Here is a 12,669-nt window from a genome sequence, read left to right as displayed (position 1 = left end):
CTTGAGTCATTTAAAAAAAAAAAAAAAAAAAAAAATGCACAGCCCAGCCTCAGGCTCCCCTGCCCGGTGAGGACTCTTAGGCTGAGCCTGAAATATGAGCCTGAACTTGTGAGTCAGTGAGCAGCAGTTCTCGGAAGCCACCTTGCCTCCTGCCAATTCCCATCTGAGGGCATGGACAGGCACAATTCCTTAAGAGCAACCTCACGCCCAATGGTCCCACTCAGCCCCAGCGTGATATCCAGGGGGCCTGGGATTTCTCCAGTCCTGGCCACTCTTTGCCCTGGTGAAGGGGGAGAGCAGAGGCCAATTCCTGAGTCAGGCTGTGAGCTGCAGTTAGCCCCCGACCCTCCTGGGCTCCAATCCAAGAAGAGGCTCTCAGGAGCAGGTGATGGTTAGCACAGGGAGAGCCAACAGGGACACAGGAGGGCAAATCAGAGGCAGAGCCCAGGGAGCCAAGGCAGTCTGTCCCAGAGCAGGAGAACAGTGCAGAGCAGAGCCAGGCTTCGTGGGTGTCAGGCTATACTTTGTGGGCTCTGGAATACCTCACATGCCTCCTGGCCACAGCCAGAGCCTGCTCCTTAGTACTTGGGTAAGGCGTCTTTATCTTGGGACTTGGTAAAGATGCAAAAGGACTACTTTAGAATAACTGAACTAATTTTATGAACACCATTTACTAAATAGTGCAGATGTTTATATTTTTTATTCTTTCAATAAATTCACGGGGTACAATTGTGTTTTGAGACAATGTATTGTATAATGGTAAATTCAGGGCTTTTAGTATACTTATCACCAGAAAAGTGTATCTTGTTCCCTGTAAGTAATTTTTAACCCCCACCCTCTCCTGCCCTCTCCTTTTCTGAGTTTCCAGTGTTCACTTTATGACCATCTATATCCATCACTGAGGTCCCACTTATAACTGAGAACATGTGATATTTGTTTTTCCATTTCTGGGATGCTTCATTTAGGATGATGATCTCCGGTTATATCCAAGTTGCTGCAAAAGACATTATTTCATTGATTTTTATGGCTGAGTAGTACTCTGTGGTATATATAAATACACACCACATTTTCTTTATCCACTCGTTTGATGGAGATATGTGTATATTTCTATAGTATATATTTCTGTATCCAACAGGCAATGTAAAATCTTACCTTAGTCAATCCCTCTGCACAGGGCTATCGATTAAAACTCTAAGACAGCCAGGTGTGCTGACTCATACTTGTAATCCTTGCATCTTTACCAAATCCTCACTTTGTGAGGCCAAGGTTGGAGGATCACTAGAGCCCAGGAGTTCAAGATCAGCCTGAGCAACTTTGGGAGACCACTGCTCTACTAAAAATAGAAAAATTAGCCAAGTATGCTGGTGCTTGCCTGTGGTCCCACCTATTTGGGAGGCTGAAGCCAGGGGATCACTTGAAGCTAGGAATTTGAGGCTGCAGCAAGCTAGCCTGGGTGACAGAGGGAAACCCTATCTCAAAAAAAAAAAAGAATCTAAGGGGAAGGAGGCAAGCTGTGCTGGGCCCTGTTCCTTTCTGGCTTTGTTTTGAAGCACACTTCAGCCATGCTGCGTGCCAATCCATGCCGGGCCATGTGAGTGAACCGTTCTGTCAGAGCAGAGAGGGCAGTCACATTGCAGTTATAATCACTGATGCAACTACTTAAAATATAGTCTTCAAAGTACAGGTATTACCTAACTAAATTTTTATAAATTTGTTATTATAGTGTAATGGTTAAGTGGGAGGGAGGCAAGATTCTAAAATCAGAACATGTGGATTCAAATCCCAGTTTTGCAGCTGGGCACAGTGGCTCGTGGCCTACAAGCTCAGCCTGTTGGGAGGCCAAGGTGGGAGGAATGCTTGGGCCAGCAATTTGAGATCAACCTGAGCAACGTAGTGAGACTCTACAGAGAAAAATTAACTAGGCATGGTGGTATGTACCTATACTCCCAGCTATTGGAGAGGCTGAGGCAGAAGCATCTTTTGGGCTGAAGAGTTTAAGACAGTGTTTTTCAACCTTTTTTAATCTCATGGCATGCTTGAACATATAGTTAAACTTCTACGGTACACTTATTTCATGTTGATCAAAAATAAAAAGTAAAAAAAAAAAGAATATACTTAATGTGCTTTAAACTTCTTTCAAAAATAATTTAATTAATGATCTTTAAAATTTTTCACAGCATACCTACGATAGTCTCATGACACACAAATGTGCTGCAGCACAGCAGTTGAAAATAACTAGTTCAAGAGATCCTCATCTATTTTTTAAAAAGTAGTCAATAATAACTGCTTCATAGTGTGGCCAGTTAGGGAAGGGGATTTTGTAAGGCATACGGCCCATTGTTGGACACAGTAATGCTCAGTCAATGGCAGAGATTCTTTTTTTTTTTTTTTAATTGTTTCAGGTTCATTGAGGGTGCAAAGAATTAGGTTACACTGTTTGGATCTGTTAGGTAAAGCCCTTCTTATAAATGTGTCCTGCCCCCAAGAGGTGTGCCATACACTGCAAACCCTATCCCCCTCCCCTCTCCCTGCTCCTTTGTTCCCCCTCCCCCTCCCCCTCCCTTGAACCGAATTGAGTTGTTCTCTTATGAGGGTATGTATTAGATCGCCTACTACTGGCTTCATATCAGAATTAAGTACACTGGATTCTTGCTTCTCCATTCTTGTGATACTTTACTAAGAAGAATATGTTCCAATTCTATCTAGGATAACACAAAAGATGTAAAGTCTCCATCTTTTTTAATGGCTGAACAGTATTCTATGGTTTATATATACCACAGCTTATTAATCCATTTCTGAGTTGATAGGCATTTAGGTTGTTTCCATATCTTGGTGATTGTAAATTGAGCTGTGATAAAGTCTAGTGCAAATGTCCTATGATAAAATGATTTGTTTTCTTCTGAGGAGATGCCTAGTAATGGGATTATAGGATCAAATGGGAGGTCTAATTTGAGTTCTTTGAAGATTCTCTATACTTCCTTCCAAAAAAGTTGTATTAGTTTGCAGTGCTACCAACAGTGTAAAAGTGTTCCCTTCTCTCCACATCCACGCCGGCATCTGCAGCTTTGAGACTTTGTGATGTGGTCCATTCTTACTGGGGTTAGGTGATTTCTCAGGTGGTTTTGATTTGTATTTTTCTGACAATTAGGGACAATAAGCATCTTTTCAAATGTTTGTTGGCCGTTCATCTGCCTTCATCAGAGAAGGTTCTATTCGTGGCAGATATTCTTAATGGTTACTTTGGGCTGTTCTATCTGTGGATGGTTAAGGCAATTGCTCTGTGTTAAGAGACTCTATCTTTCCTCTGCTCACCATTTTTTTGTAGAGACCTTCAATAAATCCCTGCTGAATGAATGAGTGAATGAACCTCTAGGGTTGCATGTACATGTTACCTCCTTCTAAGACATTAGCTGTAGGTCTGAGTGGATCAAAATTCTTTTAACTGGGTCTGTAATGGTTTCTGGAAAATCTCAATAAAACCAGGCAATGCATTTGAAGGCTTTATCCCAGGGCTGTCTCCAGAGCAGGCGAAAGCCCCTCTTGGAGCTTCTGTCCCTATGTCTTTTCACCCCCATCACCCACTCCCCTGTACCCCACTGTCCTCCCCCAAGACCTCCAAAGGGAATTGTGGCCGGAAAGAGGCAGGCCTATCTTGGCTGGAGAAAAGCCATCAATCACTCTCTCCCCCCAGTGTGGCAGCCACTCCCCTCTGCACCAGGTTCTTCACCCTCACCGCCTCATGGAAAACCTTCTTCCAGAAGGAAATAAAAAAAAGTGCCCCACAATTTATCAGCCCTTCTGCTCCAGTTCATCTACCTAAAGTGAAAAAAGAAAATCAAGGTCAGGGGAAATTGTGTATCATGTGAGTAAACGTAGTCTTTACTACAAGGCTGCTAATTTAAAAGCCTCTCTGTATCCAAAACCACTTGCCACTCCAAATGCAAACAGATTTATGCTCTGAAATGCTCACCATATTCTGTTGAGAAAAGCTAGAGGAAGAGTGAGTCACAGCTCGGTGTTTGATAAGACCACTTGTGTCAGGCTGCCCAGCCACAGCTGCTTGTGTCTCGTGGCTCATTTTATGCTCACACTGCTGTGGTGAGGCAGGTGATGTTTATTATCCCCATTTTATGGGGATGGATGGAATGAAGCAGGGGTCCTCAAACTTTCTAAACAAGGGGCTAGTTCACTGTCCCTCAGACCATCGGAGGGCCGGACTGCGGGCCCAGGACAAGTCAGCTGCTAAGCAGGACAGGCAGCTGCGGCAGAAACACCCGGCAGGCCGGATAAATGTCCTCGGCAGGCCGTAGTGAGGACGCCTGGAATGAAGAGACTGAGATCAAGAGGGCTGTGCTTGACTAACAATACATTTGGAAGATGTGATTTTTTTTTCTGTCACGATCCAGAGCCTCACCCTCTGCCGTGCTCGCCTATAGAAACTGCGGGCCCACAGCATCCCTGCTTGGGGCCCTGTGCTCGCTCGCCACCCCGGCCCTGGGTTGCCCAGCCCTGCACCTGCACTTGAGAGGCTACAGCTCCCTCCAGGGCAATCTGACATTCCCAAGCCTTGGCTTAGTGGGGGTCAGGGGTGTTTAGTTCCCTGGCTTTTTGGTCAAAGACATTCCAGGGAGTTCCAGGGAGTAGGGCTGCCTTTAAACAGCTTCCAGTAGCCCCTCCTGAGCACTGAGAGTGGGAGTGTGCTCTGCCATTAACCTGCGGCTGCACCCTGGACCGGCCACCCAACCTCCCTCCTGTGCAACCAGGGGAGGGGAACGGCCTGAGACTGCTAGTGCTATGAGTGGTCTCCCCAGAAGACGTGTGCACTAACAACAAATGGTGTCATTGCCAAAGGTCACAAGCTTCCATCCATCCCTTGAGCCCATCTTGTACTCCATGTGTATTCCCATAGGCCCTGGATAAGAACCCCTGGGCCCAGTGAGCTCTGACACCAAAGTGGGGCGCCCCAAAGACAGATGTTTAAAGAACAGCCTCGGTAGTTTATTTTCTCATTACGAGATTTTTTTTCTTTTTTTGAGACAGAGTTTCATTATGTCACCCTCGAAGAGTGCCATGGCATCACAGCTCACAGCAACCTTAAACTCTTGGGCTTAAGCAATTCTCTTGCCTCAGCCTCCCAAGTAGCTGGGACTATAGGCACCTGCCACAATGCCTAGCTATTTTTTTGTTGCAGTTGTTTAGCTGGCCGGGGCTAGGTTTGAACCCGCCACCCTTGGTGTATGTGGCTGGCGCCATAATCACTGTGCTACGGGCACTGATCCTATGAGATGTTTTTTAAAAAATAGATTTATAAAAGAAAAAATTATCACAAACCCATTGCCAGCAAAACCATTGGTATTAATAATTTAGTAAATACAAGTAAAAAGTTTATTACATATCAGAGACGGTCTGTCTGTGTCCCTCACTCTTGATACACGTATGCATAAACTCACACTCGTCATACCAGCATGTCTTCCCACCTCGTTTAATTATTATTTGACAATGATATGTCTACGTAGTCACCGATTGCATGAAAATTCTATAGCGCATTATTTAACCTTCTCTAATTGTGAAACATTTATGTTGTTTTCTTTTTGATTATCTCTGCAGACATACCTGATTATTTTCTTAGACTAAAAAGTGAAATGTCCAGGGGCTTCCAATCCCTGTAACAATTCACCTCCTGATCCCCTAGAAAGTGGTGCTGATTTGCGCTCCCTGTCACTGGTAGGGGGTGAGGTGGAGGGGGTTACACTGGTGTCCTCCTTTAACCAGCAACCTCAGAATGCTGATACCAAGTGAAGCCTGTTTGCTAAACGTTAACACCATCTCAGGCCACAGCAACCATTGTCTATTTTCAGGACTGGCCTAGGCACATTTTGAAGTAGATAACTCTGGTCTTGGGTACCTTCCTCCCTTCCTCGTGCCCATGTACCCACTTGACCTGACTCAGAGCTGACTCAGCCACCACACCCCTCTCCTCCCAGATGCAGCAGCTGTTGCTGCCTCAATACCCTACCCTGAGATTCATCTGCCCTCTATGGCATCCCATCTACAGACTTTCTGTCCCAGCCTCCTGAATTTGTTACATGCACTTCAGTGAACGGGTTTAGGGGAGCAGACTGAATCCTGAGGACCACCATCCTGAGTCTACCAGCCCAGGTAGTGGCCACAGCATCAGTGCCAGTGAGCAGGAGGCTGTCCCCAAACAGGGGATGATATTCCAGGAACAGAGGGGCAGTGGTAGGCCATCTCAATGCCTAATTCTGTCGCTTGTAGGATTGGCCCATCAGAATGTTCCTCAAAGAGAAGAGCAAAGCCTCCCTGAAAAGACAAATCCATTTCTCTTGAAACTTGGCTTTAAAAAATGCATTACAGGGCTATGAGCCCCAGAATGATGGGCAGAGTTTCAACCTGCCTTTGCTTGCAAACTGGGTGCTTCTCTGCATATTGGTGATGGGAGCTTAGGGAGGGACGAGCACACGTGGTCCTGTCCCACCACTGACTGCCTCTTCCTTGGCCTTGCAGTCTGACGGCTCCATCCTGGCCATCGCCCTGCTGATCCTGTTCTTGCTCCTAGCTCTGGCCCTCCTCTGGTGGTTCTGGCCTCTCTGCTGCACTGTGGTAAGTGCCCAAACCTCACCCATGCAAGTTCACAAGGACCATGGGTGGGGAGAGACATTAATGTGTATGGAGAACTGATCTTGCAAAAGAAAAAAAAAAAGCAAAGAAATAAAAATAAATAAGCAAGGAAATAAAATGTATATATATACACATATATATATAATTTATACAAAACTGGCACAACATTGATCAATGGAACTTGGAGCCATTTGCAATCAGTCTGGGTTAGGGTGTGAGACTGCCAGTGGGCACACCCTTGGATGTGGCCCTTCTGGCTCTGGTGCTTAGGAGGGAACCACAGGACATCCTAAGTGAATGTTAACTTGACAAGCAGTGAACATATATGCCTGTGCATGGATGGTACACACACATTTGTTGAGTTTCCCAACCTATGCTCTTCTAAGGTCACCTTGGTGTTAGCAATTAGTCTATCCCTCTGAGAGAGTGTCTGGGGCCTTTTTATTTTCAGCAATAAAGAAAGGCACCTTCCTTTATTCCTTAGTATCAGCTAACGTGAGACACCTACCATGTGTCCAGCACTGATGTCAACCTTTGAGTTACAACATCAGTGAGAGCCTACCTCCTTCTCATCATTCTCATCTGTGGTCACCACGTGGCTTTAACTAGTGTCTCCCCACATGGCGTAGGGTCTGGAATAGTTCACCATAATGATAATCCCGAGTGATATCTTTTTCTTAGTTAACTTCTATTCCCTGGCCCTTAGACTGAGAGAAACTCAAAGTAATATCCAAATAAAGAAAACACCGTGAGCTGTGATGTGTCTGGTTCTAGCATGTGCCCTGCCTTCGTGCAAATCAGTGAGGCCCAGGTACGTTTGGAGTGGGCCCTACTCTGCTGCCGTGCCCCATCCCCATGTTTCAGTTCTGTGGAGAAGCTGGAAGGGGGAAGTAAACAGTGTGTCTCTGCAGAAGGGGCTGCGACTTCATTTTATCTCTGAAACTCTAGCACTTAGCACACAGTGCAAAGGAATTCACATCTGTATGTAGAACTGAACAGACAGAGCACTTGACTTGAAAAGGAAAGGAAAATGGCTTTGCATGGTATTTTAAAGAGGTGGCAAATGATGGAGATGAGGAACTTGGCCAAGGTGTGGACCGCATGGCAGGGACTTCTGGAGAGGGATGCCTTGCAGGAGACAAGCGTGTGTGTGTGTACAGGGAGGGACCAGAGACAGGTGTGAGTCTCAGGTCTGTCAGTACCATCCAGGCTGAACTAATTTCACCAAAATTTTAAACAAATTCTTACCACAGCAGCACAAAGACTTATATTTTGTTTTAAATACTTAAGGCTGCACAACGTTTTTATTCTGAGAGTAAAAAATCCCCTATGAGTCAGCCAGAGTGCGTTCTATGGTGATTCAAAAGCAAGCATATTTTTAAGTAGGGAATTGTGAAGGAAAAAATAAATCCTTTGCAGTGGGCTCTTAAAGAAGGGGTTTCAGGGCCGGTGGCAGCAGGCAGTGCATGCTGTTGTTCACCTAGTCCCTTTTATTACTGTCAACAATTACCCCTGGGTAGGAACAGCTCAGAGCAATGGAACAGCCCAGCAGGTTCCACCAACTACTAGCTGTGTGATCTAGGGCAGGTTACTTAACCTCTCTGTGTCTCCATTTCCTCACTGATATAATGAGAATACTAAGAGCCCCCACCTCATAGTTAGATGGTAAAGATTAAAGGAGTTTATTATAGTGCTTAGAAAGTACCTAGCACATAGAAGTATTGTGTATTATCATTATTAAAAAGTAGTTAACCATAATGGGAATCTGTTGGGATGGGAATACCATATGTCTTTCGATTTAATTGGCGAGAAATATGTCTCAAAATAAACCTTTCATTATTGGAAAGCCTATAATTGCTCAAAGCCAAATTGTTTTGCAATATTCAAAACTATTTTTCAATAAATTTATCTGGTTAAGTCCCTGTAGGCTTTGGAAGGCAGCCAGAATGTCTTAATGTGGTCTAACTTTTGTAAGTCCCAAAGGCTTTCTTTATGAGGATGCTCTTGGAAATGAGTTTTCCTGTTTATAGTGTCTATAAAAACTGCCCCCACCCCCTATTTCTGAAAGTTGGCCTGGGTTCCAGTGGTTGGTGTAGCCCTAAAAGCTCCTGTTGATCACTTGCTTCCTTGATGAGTGACAGTTTTCAGAGTGGGACAGGATAAAGCGATGTGTTTTCCAAACTGGGGTACACAGGAAGGAGGGCAAATGCTGGCCTCTGTTCAGAAGCCCCACTCAGAGGATGCAGGGAGGTTTCCCTGCAGCAATCCTCCCCATAGTCTTCTAACAGGGGTCCCTGGAAACAGTGGTCCCCAAAACCTTCCTCTGTCACTCTCCCCCCCTCAAGGGTAAGACATGCTCAATGACATGTTGGGGGAAAGCCAGAAAGTAGGCAGGACCTGCAAATTGTGGGGTGCATGAGACTTGTTTCTGCCGTGTGCCTCCTTGCCCTTCTGTAATGTTCTTTCCAGGAATGACACTCGAGGTATTTAACAACCCACAAGGCCCCCACCGAGGCTGAGTCAAACCTTAGCCCTGAATGGCTGGGTATACTGCTGAGGGAGACAAACCCCTGCAAGTGGCTGGGTAGAAGGGCAGGCACTCGGGTGCCCACTTACTAATCATAAAGGGCATTTTTACAAGTGCTGACCAGGATGAGCAGACCAGGCCTGGGGTTCCTGTTAGGCCTGCCCTCTGCTCTGCACCCTCTCACTTGCTGCTGGTCCTGCCTGGAAGAAGAAACCTTCTTCTGGTTCCTTAAACACTCTCCTCTCCTGGCTCCTGGTGGGTGAGAGTGACTGGTGATGCCCACCCACTGCATTGTACCTTTCCCAAAGAATCCCACTCCCATGGGGGCTCTTAAATTCTACCTAAATGGAACCCAAGTTAACTTATTACATTCTGGGCTTATTTGCATTTTTAAAAGGGGAATTCAACGGGCTGATGTTTTACCGGAAGAAAGAAAGAAAGGCCCAGGTCAGTTCTACAAAGGGCATTGCCAGAACCCTGCAAGTCAGGCCACACCCATTCCTCCTACGCAAATGTTTGATACAATACTATTGAAATCCCTAAATTGAACTTTTAGAAGAAGAGTAGGAAATCTGAATGAGAAGAGGATTATGAAAAAGAGAATTGAAATTATTAGAAGAGTCAATGTTATGAACGGCTTGAATGTATAGGGAAAAAAGTCTTCCCTCACCCCAGCTGAAAGCCAGCGCCCTAGTGGAAACCTGCAGCCCAGCAGGGCTAGTAGCTTCACGCACACAGACGAAGGCAGCAGATCCTACCCCACGTGTTAGCAGGTAGCAAGAGACTGCCCGATCCTGTAGGGCCTGGCTCCTCCAGCTCAGAACTCTGGAGGGAAGAATGAACACCTGTCTGGAGTCTTACTCTGTTGACCCGCCATTGACACTCTCCAGAGCACCCTCACATCCCTACCCCACACTCCCTTGTTCTACTGTCCCCATATCTTGTCTGACCAGGTTGTATGTTTTCTCCCCCCACCCCCTGCTCCCAAGATGCCCTCATGTATGAGACCTTCAGCACTGCTTAATAAACTTTTATCTTATGTTTCTGGATAAAAATCCCTTCCAGTCAGTCACTATTCTGGAGATTCCTGTCCTACCTCTGGCCCTTTCACACTCAGTAGACAACCTGCTCTTCTATCTCCAGGGGACAAATAGAGGCTGTACTGGGACACCACTGTGCACTTGCTCTGACACCTCTTCCCCACAGAAACCTCGGCCCTTCTCCCTCCTTCTCCACTTGTACACTTCATTTCGTGGCCTCTCACATCAGCTCTTCCTGCAGAGTCTCCATTCTTCCCTTCCTTTCCACTGGCTTCCTCCCTCTATCCCAAACATATGTCAGCCACTTGCACCCTTTAAAAAGCGTCTCAGATCTTATTTCTCCTTCAAACTGCTCTCCTGCCTCCCTCCTTTGCCCCCACAAACTCCTTTGCAGAGCAACATCCACTGTCTGTAACTTCCCCCACCACAGCCTGGCCTCGGTCACTGTTATTCGTCTTGCAAGCCTAAATCCCCCAGCCAGCCATCTCTCTCATTTTTTCATTCCTCTTTACCTCCTCCAGCATTGACCTCTCTCTCTCTCTCCTTAAATGCTGTCCTCTCCTGGCTGCTGCTGGCTCTTCTCCTACATCTCTGTTGAGCTCTTCCCTGTCTCCCTTAGGGGCTCTTCCTCATATTCCCCAGGACTATCTCCAAACCTCTTCTCTACACGGGGTCCCCAGGCAATATCACCAACTCCCATGACTTCAGCTACTTAATGCATTTGCCCATCACTGGCCTTGTCTTCAGAGGACCAGGCCCATATGATAAGGGCCAGTGGACATCTCAAATGCAACCATCTAACCCTCACCGTGCCCAAATTAAACTCATCACACTACCCCCCAAATCTGCTCTTGGTCAGTGGATCTATCCCAGTGGATCTATTGGGAACTATCTCCAAGTGCCCTAAGTCACTCCTTGTCTTATCTCGCTCCCATGCACCCTTTTCTCTCACCCCCCCCATCTTATCTCTCACATCCATCCACGCCCAGCACAAGTACAGACCTGGCATTCAGAGTTCTTAAGAAGTAGTTGTGAAATGAATGAATGAATGCTAATTTTTGCCCTACTCAAGGAGTCTGCATCTCCTACTTGAGTTATTTCAGTAACTTTCTAACTATTCTTTTAGTCTTTTTCACCTTCACTGAAGATTTTTCTTTTAAAAATAAAAGCTATCAGGTGATGGTCTTGCACACTTCCTTGCCCCAAATTCCCTTGACTGTTCAATGGCCTTAAAATAGATTTCTAGTTCCTTGATGTGGGCTGTGTAGGGCTTTCCCAACCGGGCCTCAGTCCTTACCTCACAGCCTCACCGCGTACCTTCCTCTGCTCTGTGTGGACTCCCTCAGCACCCTGGCCTGCTTTTTTCATAGCCCTAACCATGCTGCTGTATCTAACCTCCTTCCCCAAAGTTAACATAGATGAAAAAGTTCTGGAAATAAGTTGCACAACAGTGAGAATACACATAACATTGCTGCACTGTACATTTATTTGGTTACTAAGTATAAAATGTCTGGTTTCCTTAGGTACTAATTTGACAGGTGATATCTCTGACGTTTCACTTTGACACTTATTTTATATTTATTGTGAAGGTACATCCTCATTCCTTCAAATGCATGATTTGGCTTGTGATTATGTATCAGATTTTTTTAGAGCAACTTTTGTAAAACCACAGATAAGTCAAAAGTTTGTGTTATTTTCGAATATAAGTTCCGTCATGGAATCATTGCTGAACAGATAGCTCAAAATATCAACGTAGTGTTGGGAAGAATGTGGCTGATAAACAGACAATACGTCGATGGTTTGAGAAGTTTCCTTCCAGTGATTTTAATCTTGAAAAAGAACCATTTAAGTGACTTGTGACCCAGGTAGATCGTGATGAGCTGAAAGCTGTAGTAGTAGCAAATCCATCTCAACATGTGTGAATTAGCAGCAGTGAATAAAAAAAATTATTATTCCAACAATATTGGACCATTTGAAACAAATCTGCAAGGTGAAGAAGCTGGATAGATGGGTTCTGCGTGAATTAGACAACTGGCAGAAGAGAAGTCATCCCCAATCTTGCCTTTCTTTGTTGTCATGACATAAAGGCAAACATTTCTACACTGGATTGATATGTGTGATGAAAAATGGATTCTTTTTGATAGTCACAAATGTTTAGCACAACAGTTAGATAAAGATGAAATGCTGAACACAGTCAAAAACAAAATATTAGGTCAGGTGCGGTGGTTCACGCTTGTAATCCTAATGCTCTGGAAGGCCGAGGCAGGTGGATTGCTTGAGCTCATAAGCTTGAGTAAAAGCAAGACCAGCCCAAGTAAAAGCAAGACCCCCATCTCTACTAAAAATAAGAAAACTGAGGCAAGAGGATTGCTTGAGCCCCAGAGTTGGAGGTTACTGTGAGCTATGATGTCATGCCATGGCATTCTACCAAGGGTGACAACTTGAGACTCTGTCTCAAAAAAA

The 12,669-nt window shown here is 45.3% G+C and overlaps 1 protein-coding gene across 1 annotated transcript in view; it reads left to right on the top strand.

Moving 5' to 3' along the window:
• Positions 1–12,669, top strand: part of ANTXR1 (anthrax toxin receptor 1) — a 241,927-nt gene that overhangs the window by 129,965 nt on the left and 99,293 nt on the right. The window contains exon 13 of the mRNA XM_023515283.1: positions 6,526–6,621. Coding sequence (XP_023371051.1) covers positions 6,526–6,621 — 96 coding nt within the window. The remainder of the gene's footprint in view (positions 1–6,525; positions 6,622–12,669) is intronic.

The sequence above is a fragment of the Otolemur garnettii genome, unplaced genomic scaffold (genome assembly GCF_000181295.1).
Source record: "Otolemur garnettii isolate 467f Iridium unplaced genomic scaffold, OtoGar3 scaffold00068, whole genome shotgun sequence".
Classification (NCBI taxonomy): Eukaryota; Metazoa; Chordata; class Mammalia; order Primates; family Galagidae; genus Otolemur; species Otolemur garnettii.
This window is presented reverse-complemented; position numbering and strand designations above follow the sequence as displayed.